The 20,625-nt window shown below is 36.9% G+C and overlaps 1 protein-coding gene across 1 annotated transcript in view; it reads right to left on the bottom strand.

The window, feature by feature from the left end:
- Positions 1–18,845, bottom strand: part of SMARCA5 (SWI/SNF related, matrix associated, actin dependent regulator of chromatin, subfamily a, member 5) — a 40,411-nt gene extending 21,566 nt beyond the window's left edge. Inside the window, exons 1-9 of the mRNA XM_047717549.1 lie at positions 18,628–18,845; positions 18,227–18,492; positions 14,634–14,708; positions 9,928–10,094; positions 5,210–5,310; positions 3,386–3,486; positions 2,496–2,675; positions 1,245–1,400; positions 1,019–1,150 (exon numbers count right to left, since the gene is read on the bottom strand). Of these exons, the coding sequence (XP_047573505.1) occupies positions 1,019–1,150; positions 1,245–1,400; positions 2,496–2,675; positions 3,386–3,486; positions 5,210–5,310; positions 9,928–10,094; positions 14,634–14,708; positions 18,227–18,403 (1,089 nt within the window). The 5' untranslated portion in view covers positions 18,404–18,492; positions 18,628–18,845. The remainder of the gene's footprint in view (positions 1–1,018; positions 1,151–1,244; positions 1,401–2,495; positions 2,676–3,385; positions 3,487–5,209; positions 5,311–9,927; positions 10,095–14,633; positions 14,709–18,226; positions 18,493–18,627) is intronic.
- Positions 18,846–20,625: the final 1,780 nt, after the last annotated feature.

Genomic DNA, 20,625 nt, shown 5'->3' with positions numbered 1-20,625 from the left:
GCATTTCATTAGTATTTGGTAGGATCTGAACAAGGATAACTTCATATACTTACCTCCTCAGGACATCTGGTTTGTATTTGTGCTTTGTTAGTAAACATAATCTTAGAATTATGTTAACTACAACAAAGCTTTCACAGATCACTAAACAAATTAGAGTGACAATGCAGTAAAAAAAAATCTCTAAAACAAAAACACTAAAATACACAAAAGCAGAACTAAAGTATTTTCCTAAGATTGATTGAATGTCTTCCAAGAACGCAAATTTCTCTATTCTTTTACAATGATCCTTAACACAACAACCCAAAATTAACCCTTTTGGAACTTACTGAGCTCTTCAAAAGCCACACACATGCACAGGCTCTTACTACGTCTCTCTCTCTCCACCCATGGAAACAAAGTTCAAAAATGAACTCTGGTTCAGCAAAAAATTGTCATTACCGATAACAGACTTTAATTTATATATTACGTGCTTAGGTATAATCAATAGTTTGAATATCTACTCAACCATTTTTATCAGGGCAAATAATCTATTAAAAGGTAAAGATTAGATTCTATGCTTGTTAGGCCATAAAAAAAAGATGGCTAGACAGACTTTAGCAAATTTGAAGACCATCCTGGGGAAACACAGGCTATATGAAGTTCACAACAAAGTCACTTGGGAAATAACTTGAGCAATACCTTAAGGACACAAGCAATCCAAGTACAACTGCTGAAATTCAAGCCAATGTGACTACCTATTTGGTATGTGAATCTGTGACATTCCAGAGACAGAAAACAACTGATTCATAAAATGATATTGAAATCAAAAGGCAAAAAAGTAAACTCTCAGGATACATAAAGAACTTGGCACATTACACCAGGATACTTTACTTAAAGTAAAAAATTAACAATTATCTCAAGCGGTGCTAAAATTAACAATTATCTCAAGCAGTGCTGGAAGACCAATTTTATTACAAAAATGTATAGCATTAAACAAAAACATTAATATTCCAACCAGAAAACAGTAAGACATACTTACATCTGCTGAATTAAAGACATCTGGCAACAAAAAATTAAGAAGTGACCAGAGCTCATGCAAGTTGTTTTGAAGAGGTGTTCCAGTTAATAATAGTCGATTTGTAGTCTTGAATTCCCTCACTATTTCTGACAACTAAAAGAACCAAATTCATCATTAGAATATTCTACATAATGATCAAGTTCTAAATGGAGGCACAAATGATTTTTACTTCCAAATACCAAATTACCTTCGATTTTTCATTTTTGATCCTGTGAGCTTCATCTATAACTAAGTACCTCCAATTAAATTTTTTGAAAACGGACTTCTCTTTTATAAGCATTTCATAAGATGTTACACATACATCCCATTCTCCTGGTAATAAAACATCTCTGACAAAAGCAGCCTGTGTAGGTAGCAAGAGAAAAAAATTACATCATACAGAAACGAACTACATATTAAACGTATTGATGACAAGTAATCTAACACAAAAAAGGGGATGGAAAATATTAAAAAGGGATACTCTTCTATACTATGTAAGCATCTAGAACCAACTCAAACTAATCTCATCAATCATTTCTAAGTGTCAAAGCCATTTAATAAAAAATAACCGACAAAACAGTGTACAGTTCAGTAAACTATCTCTTAAACGTCTTCTCTTCATTTCTACCAGGTGCTGAAATTCTTAGGAAACAGGTTTAGAAAGAGAGGGTGGTTTCTGCCATAGAGTGAAAACTCAAAGATGGTTTGCAGTTAAGCATTTTCATTCCTTTCATGTTTACATATCAAACTTTGTTATTATTACTCTTACTTTACAAGTGAAGAAACTAAAGCAAAAAGTGGTTTAAATTGGGCTCAAAAACATAAAAAGCAACTTAGTAACTTAAAATACACAAAGTTATCTATAAAAGGAGAAAAGCAATGAAGCTAAATAAAAAAACAAAATTAAATACATTATTCTTCAATACAATACACTTTAAAATCTGAACTTTGTATTTTCAATAGTATTATTATTTTCATTATTTCCTTCCCAAAAATGTCATGACCATCATTTTAATTTATTTCAATAAATACCATACCAACTCACCAAAATATTGTAACTGACCCAGTCCATCTTTAAAAATTACGCTATTAATTAGCATTATGCAACATCAATCTAAAAAAATCTGGCTCCTCAATTTTCCAACCAATTCACACACTCAAAACTTCTTTTAAAAACAAAAATGCTGCTTCTAGAATGAGAATATAGCCTTTGAGTTTATACAACCAATTGCAAAGTAAAAGAAACAAATTATACACTCATATGGCATCCTACAGTCTACAACTCCTTTCTCCAGAAGGATTCTTCACCACTAAGACAATATTACATTTGTAAATTACTAATATTTGTAAAAACAAAGTTTATTACTGGACTCCTCTTTTATCCCTCCTCAGCTGTCCCCCCCAAACCTAAATTCAAATTATTTAATATCAAAAATGTAACAAAACACGAAAAGCTTACTCTTTGTTCTTTATCTCCTATCAAACAAACAGATCTAAGTGTTGGTACCCATCTCTTGAATTCACTCATCCAGTTGTGTAAGGTAGACTTAGGAACCAAAACCATATGAGGACCAGGAATGTTTCTATAGTGTTTCATGTACCCAAGAAGAGAAATTGTTTGAAGAGTCTTTCCCAGGCCCTGAAAGAAGAATCACAAAGCAATGAAAATCAAAACAAAATAGACACCCATATTTGTGTTTCCTCCTGATACATAAAAATATTTTTAAAAAAACACCTACATGGTTTATGATAGCTAACAAATGGCAAAAACTTGGTATGTTTCAAGTTCAGCTGTGTTATGCTTTTTAATCTTCCCAAGTCTACAAAGAGGTACTACTAACCATACCCATAAGGCCTAGAAGTTTGAATTTCCCAAAGTCATGCAGCAGAGCTACAATTAAGACCCATTTCTTTTGACTCCGTACTTTTTTCAAGCAACTAAGTATTTTAGCACTTCAGCTATATCGAAACTTAGAACACTGACTACATATCTATTGAATAGTAAACAAAGATAAGTATTTTGAGACAGAACTATAATCACTGATGAAAAATCCATTAACCTCCTGTCTTTTATAAAAGTGAAGGGAAATGGCGAAAACAGTGTATTATGAGAGTCTACCAAAAGTATGTTTCTCAAAATGTATTTACTTTTAAATTTATCACACTTTCATAAATAATAATTCCTCACAACTGAAATACAGATTCTGCTTCTGTAACTAAACCAGGTTTGACAGAGGATTAGTTTGCTAACAGTTCTGGATTATAATCAAATCTTAACTTTTATAAATTTCATGGTACAAAATACTTTAAACCACAAAATATGGCCTTCTAAAAAACTACTAAACATACCATTTCATCTGCCAGGATACCATTGATGCCATTCTCATATAAAGAAATGAGCCAATTTAATCCTCGGACCTGATAATCTCTCAGTTTACCCCATTTAACATCTAAGAATAAAAGAGAAAACACAATGCACATTTTAAAGACATAAGAAATACAGAAAGGCAGTCCCCTTCGTTTGATAATTAGAGTTTTAACTTGGACCTACACAGGTTTACTCTGACTTTTCTGTCTTCAATTTCCAAGTCATTAGAGGCAACTGCTGTGATCTGGAGCAGGGAAGGCGTGAACGGATAGGGACAATAACCAAGTGGAAGGGCAGGGGAAACCCACAATTATAAAGCATCAGACTATCCACCCCAATCACTCAGTTCCTATGTTACCCATACACTGGTCCTAGAGACTCACCTCTTTATATCCTTTTTTAATGTTATCACAAGTTTCTTTTTAAGACTGTAATTTACTGAGAGAGAGAATGAGAGCAGGAGCAGGGCAGAGGGAGAGGGAGTAGACTCGCCACTGAGCAGGGAGCCCAACATGGGGCTTCATCCCAGGACCCTGGGAGAATGACCTGAGCCAAAGGCAAAGGCTTAACTGACTGAGCCACCCAGCACCCCACCGGTGGTTCTAAACCAATTGTTTCCACCTTCCATGATAATCCAAACAGATATTCTCTGGGGATTTAGTCTTCCTCCTAACAAAGGAGAAATAAGACAGGATATATAGAGACTGTTTTTCCATTACCTTCTCTAAGTTACCAAGAACTTGGTAGAACTAGAACTTACTTACTTATTTTTCTAAGTTCAACAGGTCCTGTAAAGAAAAACAGTATCTCTTTTGGGGTTTACTACACACTTCCCACCTCAGAATAATTACTAAGTATATACATCACAATCACCAGATTTTTTTTAACATGCACGCCTGTACCCCATCACCTTTCAAAAAAACACTGCTTTAAAATGAAAAGGTAACCAATACTGGGAAAACTAGTTACAATGTAGGATCGTGAGAAAGAGGTAATACAAACAATTCAAACTTCCTTCCTCCCTTGTACCATATACCTGGCTTTAGTCTCTAACTTCATGAAGAAAATGGAAACTGGGTATTCCATAACCAAAAAACATCTAAAGATAAATACTTTAAACAAACTGCTGAATTTCTAACCAAGATACTGTCTTGCCTGAAGTTCAACTTATTAAGAGTTAAAGTTACAGTTAATTAAACAAGTCGAAATTGTATGTCCTATATTGACCTTTCTAAATTTCTGTTGTTCACAACCACTTCGATCACACAAATCAATTACCAAGTAAGAAAGAGGAAGATCAGGAAAAAATGCTAGGCTGCAGTAAAGACAAATGTGCCGCCAGACTATCAAGATTATACAGAAGTAAAACTCAAAAACCTGGTAACCCAAGTTTTCCTTTGGAGAACCATTAATAACAAATATTTCAGAAAAAAAATTTAAAACAAACTAATACAAAATCTTGACATCAGTTAACAGAAGTCTTCATGAAGTGCTTTTTTTAAACATTACGCTTTTTTAATCAGGGGCAAATATAAGGCAGAAACCATTACTAGTTTTACATATACATTCAGGCAACAATAGAAACACAAAGGCATTTTATGCCCCTTTGAAATATAGCACCGCTATCATACAAATATACTACCATTTCCATAAAAAAAATCTGGTTTCACAATCAATAAATTTCAAAAGATTACTAAAAATTCCCTTTATAAATTACAGCCGAGACAAATAAAACTTTAACCAAAGGATGTCTCAAAAGGGCATTTTTAAAAAATCAAGTAGTTATAAATATGTATACAACATACATGATGGAGAATCTTCAAATCGAGTGCAAACATTGGTTGCTTTAGAGCTTTCTGTTAATAGTTCTTCATCTTCCTCTTGCTCTGTTCTACGATGTCGGTAGCTGTCAAGTTCAAAATGAAATCAACTGATTAGCACTTCAAACTTTAACTACAGTTACTATTTCAACAAAATAGTTAAGTGGCTGACCAAGATTCCACAATAATTTTTAAGAGGCATTTAAATTAAGGCTAGAAAAGTGGAACAGTACAAATTATTAGTAAACTTAAACCTGAAACATTTTACATGGCTAAGATATACGTACAATTGTTAAAACAGAGTAACACCTGGGGTGATGGAATAATCTCATTTCAAGGAACTACAGTTAGAAAAATCTCATAATCTCTAATTTAAAGTTACCTTTTTAAGTATTTCTGCCAGAAAATAGCTCCAAATATCACATTTTAAAAACCGAAACTTTTTTTTTTTTAATTTGAGAGCGAGTGAGTGCAGAGTGTAGGGGCAAAGGGAGAGAGAAGAAAAAAAGCAGACTCTACACTGAGCTCAGAGTCCAATGCAGGGCTCCATCTAAAAACCCTGAGATCACACCTGAACTGAAACCCAAGAACAGGACACTCAACCCACTGCGCCACCTAGGCAACTCTTAAGAACTACAACTTTAAGAAGGATGAGACTGTGCCACTGGAGACAACATGGATAGACCTAGAGGGTATTATGCTAAGTGAAATAAGTCAGAATGAGAATGACAAATATATGACTTCACTCATATATGAAATGTAAAATAAAAAAGGAATTAACAAAAAGCAAAATCAGAACTATAAACACAGACAGCTGATGGCTACCAGGGGGGAAGACGGGTGGCGGAGGAGGGGGTGGGCACTGAGCAAATGGGGAGAGAGAGATACAACCCTCCAGTTATGGAATGCTAAGTCACAGGAATAAAAAGCAGAACACAGGAATACAATAATAATGTTGTAAAAGCAATGTACTAGAACAGATGGCAGCTACACTTGTGATGAACATAGCAGAATGTATAAACTTGTAAAATCACACTAAGCTGTACACCTAAAACTAATGTAACACTTCACATCAACTATACTCAAAAAATTTAAAAAAAAAAAAACTTTCACTATGATAAACATATAGCATAATATATAGAACTGTGGAATCACTGTTGTACCCCTGAAACTAATGTAACATTGAATGTGAACCATGCTTCTATTAAGAATGTACTGTGTTTTGGGGCACCTGGGTGGCTCAGCGGGTTAAGCCTCTGCCTTCGGCTTGGGTCATGATCTCAGGGTCCTGGGATCGAGCCCCGCAAGGGGCTCTCTGCTCAGCAGGGAGCCTGCTTCCCCCCTTTCTCTCTGTCTGCCTCTCTGACTACTTGTGATCTCTCTCTCTCTCTGGCAAATAAATAAATAAAATATTAAAAAAAAAAAAGAATGTACTGTGTTTTAAAATGAGTAAAAACTACAACTTTCACCAAAAGCTGCAGAACATGCAAAATACTTAGTGCTCAAGCAATGATTCTTTTTTGTTTGTTTGTTTTGTTTTTAAGATTTTACTTGAGAGAGAGCATGAGCAGGGAAGAGAAGGAGAAGCAGGCTTCCCACAAGCAAGGAGCCCAATGTGGGGCTCCATCCCAGGACCCTGGAATCATGACCTGAGCCGAAAGTAGACGCTTAACTGATTGAGCCATCCAGATGCCCCAAGAAATCAATTTACAAGCATCCTCAGATGTAGTTACCACAGACTTCCTAGGGCAGAATTTATTCCTTCAGGAAGTTTAGGCAGGATACTTTCTTAAGGGGCAGAAAATCCACTCAAGTCAGCTTACAGTTATATAAGAGGGGATGTATTGGTTCATGTTACTGGAAAGTCTAGGAATTCATAGCTTCAGGCATGGCTAGATCCAGGTGCTTAGACATGCTGCCCAGCTCCCCTACCTCAGATGTCCTCTGGACTGCTTTTCCTACAGAATGGCAGGACTGTCATCTTCAAGCAATGACTCTTAAGCCAGAGATTTATCAGAATTACTCAAAGCTTTTTGGAAATGCTCAGATTCTTCATCCCAAGAGAGCTGGTACATTCCCCCTTAAAAACTAATTTTCTGCAGTTCTAATATTGCCAAATTTCTTAATCTCTAAAGGGCTCAGGTTAGTAAAAAGTACTTACACTCTAATTCTGAAGCTTCCAATTTTGTACCTTCATTACTTTCAACAAATATTTTCATTTAAATTAGAAAAGAGTACGTCTAATTTATAGCTTGATTTCTACCAAAACTACATGCTTGATGGAAGAGGATAATCAGTCTTCTCAAAAAAAGCATTCCTCAGAAACTCAGACCAAGACAGTAAATAAATGCAAGAATATTCTTGCTTGTTTTATATGCTTCAAATTAGAATGTCTTAGTATGTTATTTCTCATACTTCTCTACATTCTAACCATATGAAACTTAGTATAAAGATGACCCTCAATTCTAATTTATTCTCCCCAAACTAGGAAAGAACTTTAACTTTTTTTAAAAATAAAATCTCACAGTCTATTATCAAGATGGTATTATTATGGTTATAAAACTGAAGATAAAGGCTGGAGTGAGCTTAGTGTTTCAAATTGAGGGTTCACTGAATCATAGAAGGAACAGAAAAACATATAGTTCTTATACTTAAGGACAGTACCATCACCCTAATTACTTTGCATAAGCTAACTTTCCACTTCAGATGGCTTGAAGGATAGAGAAAAAAATCTGTTAACCAAGACTCCTTTTCCCCCAATAACACCAGTAAGAACAAGCTGAACAATTTATTATATATTTACTACAGAATACCTTTATCTTACATAATCTTAAGGCTGTTTCTCCTCATGGAAACCTATTAACTACCTGTATCATAAATATCCACTATAGTACTTGGCATTTCTAGAGTAGGAGACCAGATGCCATTTAAATAGCTGCAAGGGGTGCCCGGTGGCTCAGCTGACTCGATTTTGATTCAGGTCGTGATCTCGAGGTCTTGAGATAGAGCTCCCTACTGGGCAGCTCCCTACTGGGCATGGAACCTGATTGAGATTCTCTCTCTCCCTCCCTCTGCCCCTCCCCCTGCTTCCACTCTCTCTCAAAAAAATTTTTAAATTTTTAAGTAAAAAATAAAAATACAAATAAATAGCGCCAAACTTCACAAGTCTGAACAATTTAAATACATCTGAAGTGCAAATGTCCCTTTTAGGAATTCTCTAAGTATTAAAACAAAAGCACTCCGGTTATACACAATGGATAAGGGATAAAATATATGAGTGGAATACCCCATATAAGATTAAGGTATTATGGGACGCCTGAGTAGCTCAGTCAGTTAAGTGTCTGCCTTCAGCTCAGGTCAGGATCCCAGGGTCCTGGGATAGAGTCCACATGGGGCTCCCTGCTCAGCAGGGAGTCTGCTTCTCCCTCTGCCTGACATTCCCCATTTGTGCTCTCTCTGACAAGTAAATAAAATCTTAAAAAAAAAAAGATTAAGGTATGTTCATGCTTTCTGATGAAAATCCCTTCAAGGTACAGCTCGTGCTTCTGTGTTTCCATAAACTGTATAGTAAATTTAACGTTGTTGAGAGCAGTTTATAAAAACCTCTTTTAGATAATCTAGTGGATTTAATTACTGATTATTTTCCATTTTTCGCTTTGGGAATTACATGGTCATTCCAGGGAATTGAAATTACCCTACAGCTATTAATATCAAATCTTTCAGTTATAACTAAACATCTTAATTACCCAACCAGCACAAAAATTCCAAAAAAGTATTTATAAACTGAACATGTAAGAGTTATTTTATGTTTTAAACAACCACCTAAGGGCAGCATACAACTTGACACTTCAATTTGTAGAAGGACAATTAAGTAATAAAAATTTTAGGGACGCCTGGGTGGCTCAGTCGTTAAGCAGCTGCCTTCAGCTCAGGTCATGATCCCAGAGTCCTGGGATCAAGCCCCACTTCGGGCTCCCTGCTCGGCTGGAAGCCCGCTTCTCCATCTCCCACGCCCCATTCTTGTGTTCCTTCCCTCACTGTGTCTCTGTGTCAAAGAAACAAAATCTTTTAAAAAAAATTTTAAACAAACTGCCATGGCATAAATCATTACAACATTCCATACACAAGCAGACTTCAGATAAAAGCAATCCCCTTGATGCATGTTATGTGGTTTATGCCTGCAGCATACCCCAAATCAGACCTGAAGTCAAGCTTGGATTATTCTGATTACTTCTGTGTGATATTAAACAGGCTGCTTCACCTCTACATTTGTTTCCTCTCCAAGGAATAGATAACACCTGAATTCCATAAACAGGATAATGCCATAAAGCTAAAGCATTACAAATTATTCTTATTTATACACGTATGGCTACATCCTGTTAAGCCAACTGGGGCCAAATAAGTAACACCCCTAAAACGATTTTTTTTAAGATTTTATTTAATTATTTGACAGACAGAGATCACAAGTAGGCAAAGAAGCAGGCAGAGAGAGGAAGGGAAGCAGGCTCCCTGCTGAGCAGAGAGCCTGATGAGGGGCTCAATCCAGGATCTTAGGATCATGACGTGAACTGAAGGCAGAGGCTTTAACTCACTGAGCCACCCAGGCGTCCCTAAAATGATTTTTTTAATGAAGTGATTTTATGCCTCTAATGAAGATTATCAAAAATAAATGTTTCAACTATGAAGTATAAACTATTACTCACTCGCCAACCGATAACAAGTTTTGTTTTTCATCCTTTTTTATTCGTGGGCGCCCTGGTTTCATCTTCAAAGGTGAGGTTGGAGTCTTCTGAGCAGCAGGCTGGATGAAATGTGCAAACAGCTCTGTCTGCTTTAATAAATATTCAAATCTGTTTGCTCGGTCAGTTTGCTGCAAAAAAAGTTTTAAGACATGTTTTATCAGAATATTAATATAACTTCAGAAATCAAAGTTTCAACATGCCTCTATACAATGAACTCAGGAATAAAAAGGAATAAATTACTGAGACATGCAACAACACAGATGAACTGCAATAGCGTTATACAAAAAGACCACCACAGCATCATACTAAGTTAAAGAAGCTAGAGAAAGACTACATATTATGATTCCACTTACACAAAATTATAGCTAGTGATAGAAAGCAGATCTGAAGTGTCAAGGAGATAAAAACAAGAGCAAACTTTTTAGGGAATAACAGAACTGTCCTACACCATGACTGTAAGGTGGCTGACGGCATGAATCTGCCAAAACTCACTGATTTAAAGTTAAAACTGTCATATGTCAATTATACATCAATATAGTGGGCCATAAAATATCAAAAAATTAAGGCATTGTTCAATACAAGTGAAGTTTTTCAGAAATGGGGAAATTGCACTGATCATTTATCAGTTCAGCTGTGCCAAATATTAAAAAGGTATCAAGTTAAAAAAAACATTTATTAAGGGGTACCTGGATGTCTCAGTGGTACAGCACATGACTCTCAATCTCAGATCTGTGGAGTTCAAGATCCACATCAGGCACTGGGCTTACTTAAAAAAAAGGGTGGGGGGGTTACCTGGGTGGCTCAGTTGGTTAAGCAACTCCCTTCGGCTCAGGTCATGATCTCGGGGTCCTGGGACTGAGCCCCACATCAGAGTCTGCTTCTACCTCTCCCTCCCCTCGTGCTTTCTCTAATAATAAAATCTTTAAAAAAATCTATTAAGGTCATGAAATATTCATTAACCCAATGCAGTTAATACTATTCCTTCCTTTCACGTCTAACATCTGCCACTTTGAAATGTTCCCTATTATCACACTAAAAGAATGGAATATGAATCAAAAAAACCTTAAGATCCTTGAAATCAGCATGCTTCTCCACGATAATTTCCTAAAGACATGCTTCAGTTTTTTGTTTTTGAAGATTACAAACTTTTTTAAAGTACTAAGATTACCTACCTAGTGTATTTTGCAGTATTTCGTTTCTTAATGCATATATAATAAAAAAGCCAAGAACATACAACTATAACATATTGGGCCTGAAAAAGTCTATTCAATTATTATAATTATGTTTGGAATAAAAATAAGTAAGCTAGAAATTAACTCAGACAGGTCAGAGCTAGACATTTTAGGGCAAAACCTATTCTGCAGTATCAAAAGTCACTAAGTATTCTTCACTTCTTTCAAAAGTTTCAATAAATATCTTCTTAAATAGCTGTTTAGTTCAACAACTACTTTTGTGTACCTATCAGAAAAGGCATTTTTTTCTATTATAGTCCAATATCAAAAATAAACCTTAGGGATTATTTGAGATTGTGTCAAAGGTAATAAATGCTCAGAAGATAAAGCAGGGTAAAAGGAACTGGAATGGCACTAAAATTTTAATAGGGATGACCAGGAAAATCCCAAGACATGATGTTTCAACAGAAAAGGGGTGCTCCCCCCACCCCCATTGTTAGATCACATGTCTCTAATTTTCAAAAACCTTTAATGGCTCTTGATGTTCTAGGATTTTCAAACTGCGCTTCATGACCCATCAGAACAAAATATCCAAGATTCTACACAATCAAGTTTTGAACTACTACCTTAAGGAATTAAGTATAATTTCACCACAGTTCTACACAACTGTCAATGATCTCAAAATTCTCACCAATGGTTCATCCAAGTGGTAGTGGGATTATAAACTAGTTGCAAAGAACCAAGGAGTTCAGAACATTTAAAGAATAAGCTTTCAGCAGGATTATAGCAAAGGTTGAAGGAAAAAAAGGCAAAGACCTGGTTTAGAATAAGAATATTAAAATAAAATGATCTGAGATCTTAAAGAGAAAGGAAAAAACTAACAGATCCTTAAAAAGTAGAAACAACAGAATAAGATTAGGAACCTGAAGGAAATAAATCATAAAATCAAATGAAAGATTAAAATCAATAGCTTAAAACCAGCTTCTTTCTCTGAGACAGGAGAAAATGACACAGGCCAGGTATAGGCCATACATATTCGGAAATAAGAAATAAACTGAAGATAGGCCTATAATTATTTGTGGAAGAAGCCTGAAAATAAGGGTGGCAGAAATGGAATAACAAGTTTATCCAGAGCAGTAAGGTTTTTACATAGCTAAATGGACTGTTGCAAAATAAATACTGAAAGCCTAAAAGAGTATAAAAACCATAAATTTATTCTGGTACCGATCAGCACTATTATTTAGTTTTCTCAAGTAGTACTCAGCATCCTTGGTTTAAGAATGAAGAGTGGATACTGAGACTTACCTATGGTTTGAAACTGGCAGATGATAGGGGAACTTGCTTAAAAGAAATCAAGATCATGACTGGTGGAAAAAGGAAATAACTAGGAAACTGAAAAACTTAGAAGAGATATATGAAGAGATTTGGAAGAGGCCAGATCATTAAAAAGGAAACAAATATAGAAGCCAACAAAATAACCCAAGCAATTAAAAAATATTGAATAGGGCAATGGGGGGCGTTGGGGGGAAGGAAGTATTTATGAGGTTGAACTTGCAAGACTACTAATATTATGAAGTGCCATCATGGACAGCTTGGGTATATATTAACATTGACTGAGATAACACTAAGTACATATGTGAAGTAGAGAAAATAAATTCAATTTTGGATATTCCTAAGAAATACTAAAAAGACTTAAATGTCTACCAAACAAATGTTAATAATACAATGGCTGAAAGTATCTGGGCTAGAGATAAATACTGAGAAGGCTTCAGTTTAAAGAAAACCAATGACAGAGTCACCTGGCTGGTTCAGCCAGTGGAGTATGTGACTCTTGATCTTGGGGTTGAATCTGAGCCCCATGTTACTTAAAAATAAAATCTTAAAAAAAAAAAAAAAAAAAGGAAAAAGAAAGCCAATGACAAGGATTAAACTGAGAAGAAATGTTTAGGATATGATGAAGGAGAACAAAGGAACAGTCAAGTAAATAAGGTATCATCAAGGAAAAAAGATCTCTCAAGGAAAGTGAAAATTCTGAGGAGTGGTCGACAATATTAGACACAAGTGAGATGAAGAATGAAAGTAAAATTAAGCTATAAATTGGAAATTAGATCTACTAATACAGTGTTAACAACAGAACATAAATTGTGAAGGTTATGAGGAAACAATGGGAAAAGTAGAGCTGGCAAATACATCTTTTTCTTAAGTCTGAGAGCAAAGAAAAGATATAGGACAATTACAGATATACACATATATAAAATATAACAGAAATCCTATATAATGTCATTTAATGAAATCTTGCCATTCACAACATGGATGGGATCTAGAAAGTGTAATGCTAAGTGAAATAAATCCGTCAGAGAAAGACAAATACCCTATGATTTCACTTGTATGCAAATTTAAGAAACACAACAAGAGAAAAAAAACAGACTCTTAAATATACAGAACTGGTGGTTACCAGAGGGAGTGAAATAGGTGATAAGAACTAAGTAACGTACAGAATTAGTGAGTAACTGTATTGTACACCTGAAGCTAATATAACACTACACAGTAATTACACTGGAATTAAAAAATAAAAATAGTGACATTTATATTTTACATATTACCATGTTTATCAGGTACATTACGTATGCATATACATATCATATGTTCAAAATGCATATATTTTTAGGATTTTGCAACTATGTAAGAGATTCAAAAATATCTACTGATCTTGAAGAGAAGATCAAAGGTTGAAGAGAAAGCAAGTTTCAAAAAATACTAGATAAAATATATTACATATCAGATATTGATCTAGATAAAGATACATAAACTTTTTACTCTTAAAGAGCACAGCAGTTATATTGCATAGTGATATTATTATTTAACACGTTATTTTAACTTTTTAAGATTTCAGTACAATTAAATGAGTTTAATGCACATAAAGCACTCACAAAAGGGCCTAGTACATAGTAAGCATTTGCTATTAGCCATAATGATTACTGAATCTGAATTTAAGTTTAAAGCTCTTCGTAGGTTATGGTTAAGTCATGCTAAAAAAAAGTTTCCTAAGGTATGAAATGTGAGCTGGGTCTTTGAGGATTTAAGTATAACACCATCATGTGCTTTTTTTGAAAAGATCTCACCCATATTGTAAAAAAGCTGTGGGCAAGGAGCATATATTATTGTCTTTGTACCCAGTGGAATAGAAGAACAGAGGCAGGATACAACTTGAATAATTACTTCTGCAGTCTTTTACTCTCCTCACTCCCTGACACTAAATCTTAAAATAAAGGGGAGGAACATATCCGATACATTTCTATAATACTATTAGGTATGTTCATGTAATATTTCTCTATTTGCTTTACACGAGCAAGTAACAAAAATTATAGTATCCCATGTTACACATATTTCCGTGGGATATCTGTGACTCAACTATAAAAATTAAATGCAGAAGTTTGGTCCATTCAATCACCTAAATAAAAGTTATTACAGACTCTATTTATACCTAGAGCATACCATTTTTTCTTCATAGGTAGGATCTGGTTCTTGAATTTCTTTTTGCTTTCCAGGAGATGCGTCATCAAATACTTCCTGGTAGGAGGAAAAAAATCATGGATTGTTCTTCAAAAATAGTTAACACACCATTATTAACTAGTTTCTGCTCAAACCATATTCTAAGTAATGCATTTCTATCCCAAACTTGCTAGATACTTAAATGGCTATAATCTAATCTGACAGAGTATTTTGATAAAACTAAATGCCATGATAACAACCTATTTAACCCAAATATATTAACTGCATGGCTTTGGCCAAGAGTAAAACACAAGACTATTACCTACATCATCCTAAAATAAAATAACTCTCAACAAATCTGTTTCTTTTTCTATTCAATAAATATTATGAAACCAAATTAAACATTATATAATGTGAAGAAATCATGTTTCCTTTTAACTTCAGTATCTGCTGTGCTTCTACATAAATATACACCTAGAAATCACCATCATTAGTCACCCTGATTTCCATCTTCTGGAACAATACAAAAAATTTATCGTGCATCCTAAATCTAGTACTTCTTAACTACAAATTAGTAACAAATATCCTTTCTTGCAAATTTATTCACTCTGACATTCAAAATGCCACAAACAAAAACAGCAACAACTACTCCGCTAATTTCTATTCATCTGTCAAAAAAACAACTAAAGAACAGTTGGTAAAAGTATAATTTTCATTAACAATGTACAAATCCGTGCTTGGGCAATATGTACTATTATAAAGTTATCTGAGATTTAAAAATTGGGGGACTGGGGTTGGTACAGTACCAGAACTGAGAGGTCAAGTTACCTAAATTCTAATGTAACTTCATTGCTAAGATCTTTAGGCACCTGTGTCACCTTCAAGCTCATCGCGAATCTCTGGCGTTCACAAATAAAAATGATAAAGCCACCTACTAGCCTACTTCACAAAATGGTACCAGATACCATAAAAGGTCAAAATATGCCATAATAAACAACAGTAGCCATTATTTCTTTCATAGTTTAAAAAAAAGGATTTGGACTCCAGGACAGAGGTCCTATGATTATCTGGTATAGTGTGCCTATCAGTCTACTCTGTTGGCATATAGTCACCTATTAGTCTAATCAACAGTGAAAGACAAAAATTCAGGTTCCATCCACGTTGCTAAAAATATCATAATAAACAAAAAATGAAATTACTCCCTTATCAGTACCAAGGAAAAATGAAAATTTAACTAAATACATAGGAAAGCTAGCTAGTATCTCTGGGACAGTCTGCCCTGTCAGAAACAATTTGTGAATGCAGCTTTCATTTATTTTCTAATTTTCAAAATACCCAACTTAAATTCTACTTTCAAACAAGAAAATGAAAATTTAGCTGAACACATAGGAAAACTAACTAATATCTCTGGGAAGGTCTGTCCTGTCAGAAACAATTTGTGAATGCAAGCTTTCATTTATTTTCTAATTTTCAAAATACCTAACTCAAATTCAACTTTCAAACAAGAAAAACGCATTTAAGATTTACAGATATATTACATATACACTCTTAAACCTAGTATTTATCAGTGAATCTCAATGATTTCCCAATTCAGTTACAAAAAAAGACTAAATGTACATTTACCTTAAAAAATTTTTTAAATCAAGTATAACATGAAGAAAAAACAATCGAAACTAAAACTGGTCAGTGAAGAAATTGATAAAAGATGAAATTACTCATGCTCCTATACCAAAAAGGTATAACTAAGTCATTTTTCAAGAAATAAAATTGTCAAACATCCTTCTTCTAAGTATATGACACGGTAGAAATGTGGGAAATGGGTCAGTTTCAGAGACAGACCTGGGTCCTATCACAGATTCTACTTACCAAAAGACTCCATTTCTTCATCTGGCAAATAAATATGGCCTGGACTTCATTTGGTACTCGTTATTACATCAACATCCATACTTAAACTTTAATTCCACTTATATTTAAAAATAGCAACTGAAAGCCAGCTTAGGCTTTACTCTTTGATATTTAAATAACATCTCTACTAAGACAGTGGTTATTATTCCAAAATTTGAATGACAGACCCTTTTAAGAAGCTGATAAAAACTATGGACGGCATTTCGCAGAGAACTGTCCATTTACGCACAATTGCTTTCAGTGCCAAAGATTTTCAAAGCCCCTTAAACCAGGGAGCAGGAATCCAAGTTAAACAACCCGGGTAATCCAAAAGAACCATTTAAAACCTTAAGAAAAACAGGCAACACTAGAGAAGAATGCGAAACAAAAACCAGTACTGTTAAGTGTAACAGTACAGAATATCAATGTCCTATTGCACTAAAACCTACCATCACCAAAAAATTCTCTTATAAACTATTAGCATAATGTTAGGTCACGCTAGGTTAGACCTCTGGTGCCCAAGTAAAACTTTGGTGCGACAAACGCTTCAATGTTAAACTGCACTTCCATTTACTTATTGTGTTAATTCTGCATCAAGGATCCTTTTTTAGAGCAGTATTACCTTCACCCCTTCTAGCTAAGGATGGAAAAATCCCAGAAGTCTTTGGGCTGCGACTATAAAATATCTCAAAACAGATCGAAGGCCAAGAATAAAATTTGGAAGGAGCAAGCAATCACTTTGTTCCCAGACCTCGCAAAGTCTTGGAGCACACCCAAGAGACCCGCCTGGCAGCTCCCCAAACTTTCCACCCCCGCATCACTGTCACCATCCTCTGGCCAACCCCAGCCCTTGAAGGCAGGCTCGGCAAGCGAGCAGTACCAATTCTCCAAAAAAAAAAAAAAAAAAAAAAAAAAAAAAAAAGCCAAGGCCCAAAAAGAGGAATTGCGCTAGACTGAAAGTCAACCGCCCCAGACTCACTAATTCATCCATTCACTCATCCATCCCCCTACCCAAATTAGATTGGGGGGGGGGGGGGGCAAGACAAGACAGCTGCCGCTGCGTTGGTCGCTTTCCTCCCTAAGGAACAGTGCCTGGGAGGAGCCTCCTCTCCCTTCACAGGAGCAGCTGCGCCCCGCTTATCCCCACTGTGCATTCAGCCATCCAGCTCTAGCCATTGTTTCTGCCCAGAACAGATACCGCCCCCGCAAGGACCTGGATGAAGAAAAGGAGGCCTGAGTCCTCCGACGCGCAGCTTTTAAACGCCCTCCCCACCCCGCGCATCCTTCCCTCCCTACTAAGGGGCATCTCCTTCTCCCTTCCCGCAAGTTTAGTGGAAACTAAAAGCTAGATTCAGAGATGGGTGAGGGAATTATGGGAGTCTACCAGACACACACACACAAAACCGGGCCGGTCCCGCTCGGCCTCAGTAATCAATAGCATCTGTTTAATAACAGCGTTGGAAGATTTAGCAAGATTCGCCGAAGAGACAAATAATGTAAATGTGAAGTGCCAGAAATCCATGGGAGTCGGCGTGGGTAGGGATAAGCACAAGGGCGCAAGAGTGAATCATTCCGGATCCTAAGAGTCTGAGGCCGAGTTTGGATGCTGGAGGGGTAGAGTAGGGCTCTGCGTCTGAGCACTAAAATCCGGGCGAGGGAACCAGCTCCTCCTCCCCACTGCGCCCTCTGCCCGCGCCATAAGCCACCCTCACCTCCATCTCGGAGTCCGCGGGGCCGGAGCCACCCGCAGAGGAAGCCGCCTGGGCCGCGACGCCCTCCGGGCCGCCTTTGTTGCTGCTGTTGCTCACGCTGCTGGCGGCCGAGGCTGCGGGCTTGGAAGGCGCGCTCTCCGGAGGCGGGGGTGGCGGAGGCTCGGCCGCGGACGACATGATGTTCCGTCTGCGTCACCCGCTGCTGCCTGAGGCCCGGCTCGGCAGAGATGAGGAGGCCTAGGCCTCGGTGGTTACGTCGCCACGAGCTGACGGAGGAGCGAGAGGACCACCCGAATGCCCCCCTGCGCTGCGGCTCCGCTACGAGCCTAAGCCGGGCCCAGCAGCCTCCCCCTTTCGTCAGCCTCCTCTTCCGCCGGGCTCGGGATTCGACCGGCGCTTACCTCACGGCGGGAATCACGTTGACGAGAGTGGGCGGGGCCACCTGGGTCACTGAGGTCAGGGAAGGCGGGTTGAGTTACGGGAGGGCGGAGAGTTGGAGTTAGGAGAAAGGAAAGCGAAAGAGAGACCGACGCCGGGAACCAGCTTCGCCGCCTCCTTTTCTTCCTGTGGGAGAAATCACCTATCTCGCCAGCATCCAGGACAACCACCTACGCCACCGACTTTCAACCCTCGCGAGATTAATAGTTGGCTAATTGACTAGGTTCTGGTGCGCTTGCGCGTTCTCCTTGCCTCGCCCTTGGCCACGCCCCCCGGGCCCCCAGCGGGCTCTGGGGCGAGGAGTGGGCGGGGCCTCAGGGGAGTGCTTGGGGATGTAGGTTTGCGCGTTCACTCTCAGGCGTGACGCGACCGCGGTTCCTAACGGCTGTGGTTGTTGGTCCTGTCTTCTGGGCCCTGAGGGGGTCGGTGGCACCACCTGGAAACTCGCCCAGGTTTTGCGCTGTCTACTGAAATATGGAGGTCTATGCGGACCTTAACACTTTACCGCCTCCGCTTATAGGGGTGATGCCATCAAGCTTTGACGTTATGGTTAGCCCAAGTGACGTCTTTTTTTGGTCTTCTCAGGACAAGTTTCCGTTAGTGTGATTTTTTTTTTCTTTTGTCCTCACATGTTAGCTGTATTAGTCGTTTCTAAATTTTTCTACTTCGATACAAAGCTAGACTGTATTTCTTCCAGATTTATACACTAAAAGTAAGCGAACTGCACCCGGCCATGGGAGTGAGAAACATGAGTAATCAAGGAAGAGACACGGTGGGTTGTATCTTTTCTCAACCACCAAATATTAAATAAAAAGTACTTTTCTCCGTAAGATATGTGGCAAGCAATCACTGTCTTGTACATTGCCTTGGGCTTTCTTCAACGCAGCCTAAGGGTCACGCGCATCCGTTTACTGCAGAATTTAAGCATATTTTCTATTTGATAACAAATCTGAATATTACAGTAAGTTGTTATCTGCACTGCACAAGCTCTTACTCATCTTTGCATCCAATGTCAGGTATTCTATCAATGTTTATTCAATAAAGGAGACACACTTTTCAAGAGCTAAGGTTTGAGCTAACTGGTTAATTACTGCAATGACATTCAACATAGTCTTCACATGTAACTCGAAAAGCTACCAATGGGCTGTAGCCAACATCGAACTGTGATTTTAAAATTATTATACACCCACAAAATGAACTATTATTAACCCTTTAACAACCATTAATATAGAAGAATGTTTATTACATAGTGTTAACTGAAAAAAAAATGTAACAGTTCAAAAATATACATAAAATTTGGAAGGATATTGGGGCGCCTGGATAGCTCAGTCGGTTAAGCGTCTGCCTTCTGCTCAATCCTGGGGTCAAGTCCCGGATTCCTCTTTCTCTGCCTGTTGCTCTGCGTGCTTGTGCTCTCTCTCTATCTCTCTGTCAAATAAATAAATAAAATCTTAAAAATCTTAAGAAAAAAATTGGAAGGATTCATAAAAATATAGAAAGTCTTGCTAGTGTTTTTTTCCTAATTCTTTTTGTATTTTTAATTTTTCTAAAATGAATTTGTATATTATTATATGATAAAACTTATTTTTAATATTAAAAAATATTCTTTTACCTAAAAAATGTTTGGGTGGAAGGGTAAAAGGTAGTGTCTAGAGTGGTGTCTGACATATAGACACTCCAATAGTTATTTGATAATTTATTTAATATTGACATTGTTAAATAGTATATAACATTTATTTAATATTCAGAATAATTCACCACTTTATAGTGATGGGTCCTGGTTTGGAAACCCTAAAAATATATGTAAGTATATAAATGGAAAGATCTTAAGTCTGAGAACTGTTTAAGGAAAGCAATAAATAACAAAAGAAGCAAGAAATAAAATTGTCTTTAAAATGGCAATTGTCTTAACATATACATTTATACTGTGAGTTTCTCATGTGAGTATATGAAACCTGTAT

This window comes from Lutra lutra, chromosome 2, assembly GCF_902655055.1.
Source record: "Lutra lutra chromosome 2, mLutLut1.2, whole genome shotgun sequence".
NCBI lineage: Eukaryota > Metazoa > Chordata > Mammalia > Carnivora > Mustelidae > Lutra > Lutra lutra.
This window is presented reverse-complemented; position numbering and strand designations above follow the sequence as displayed.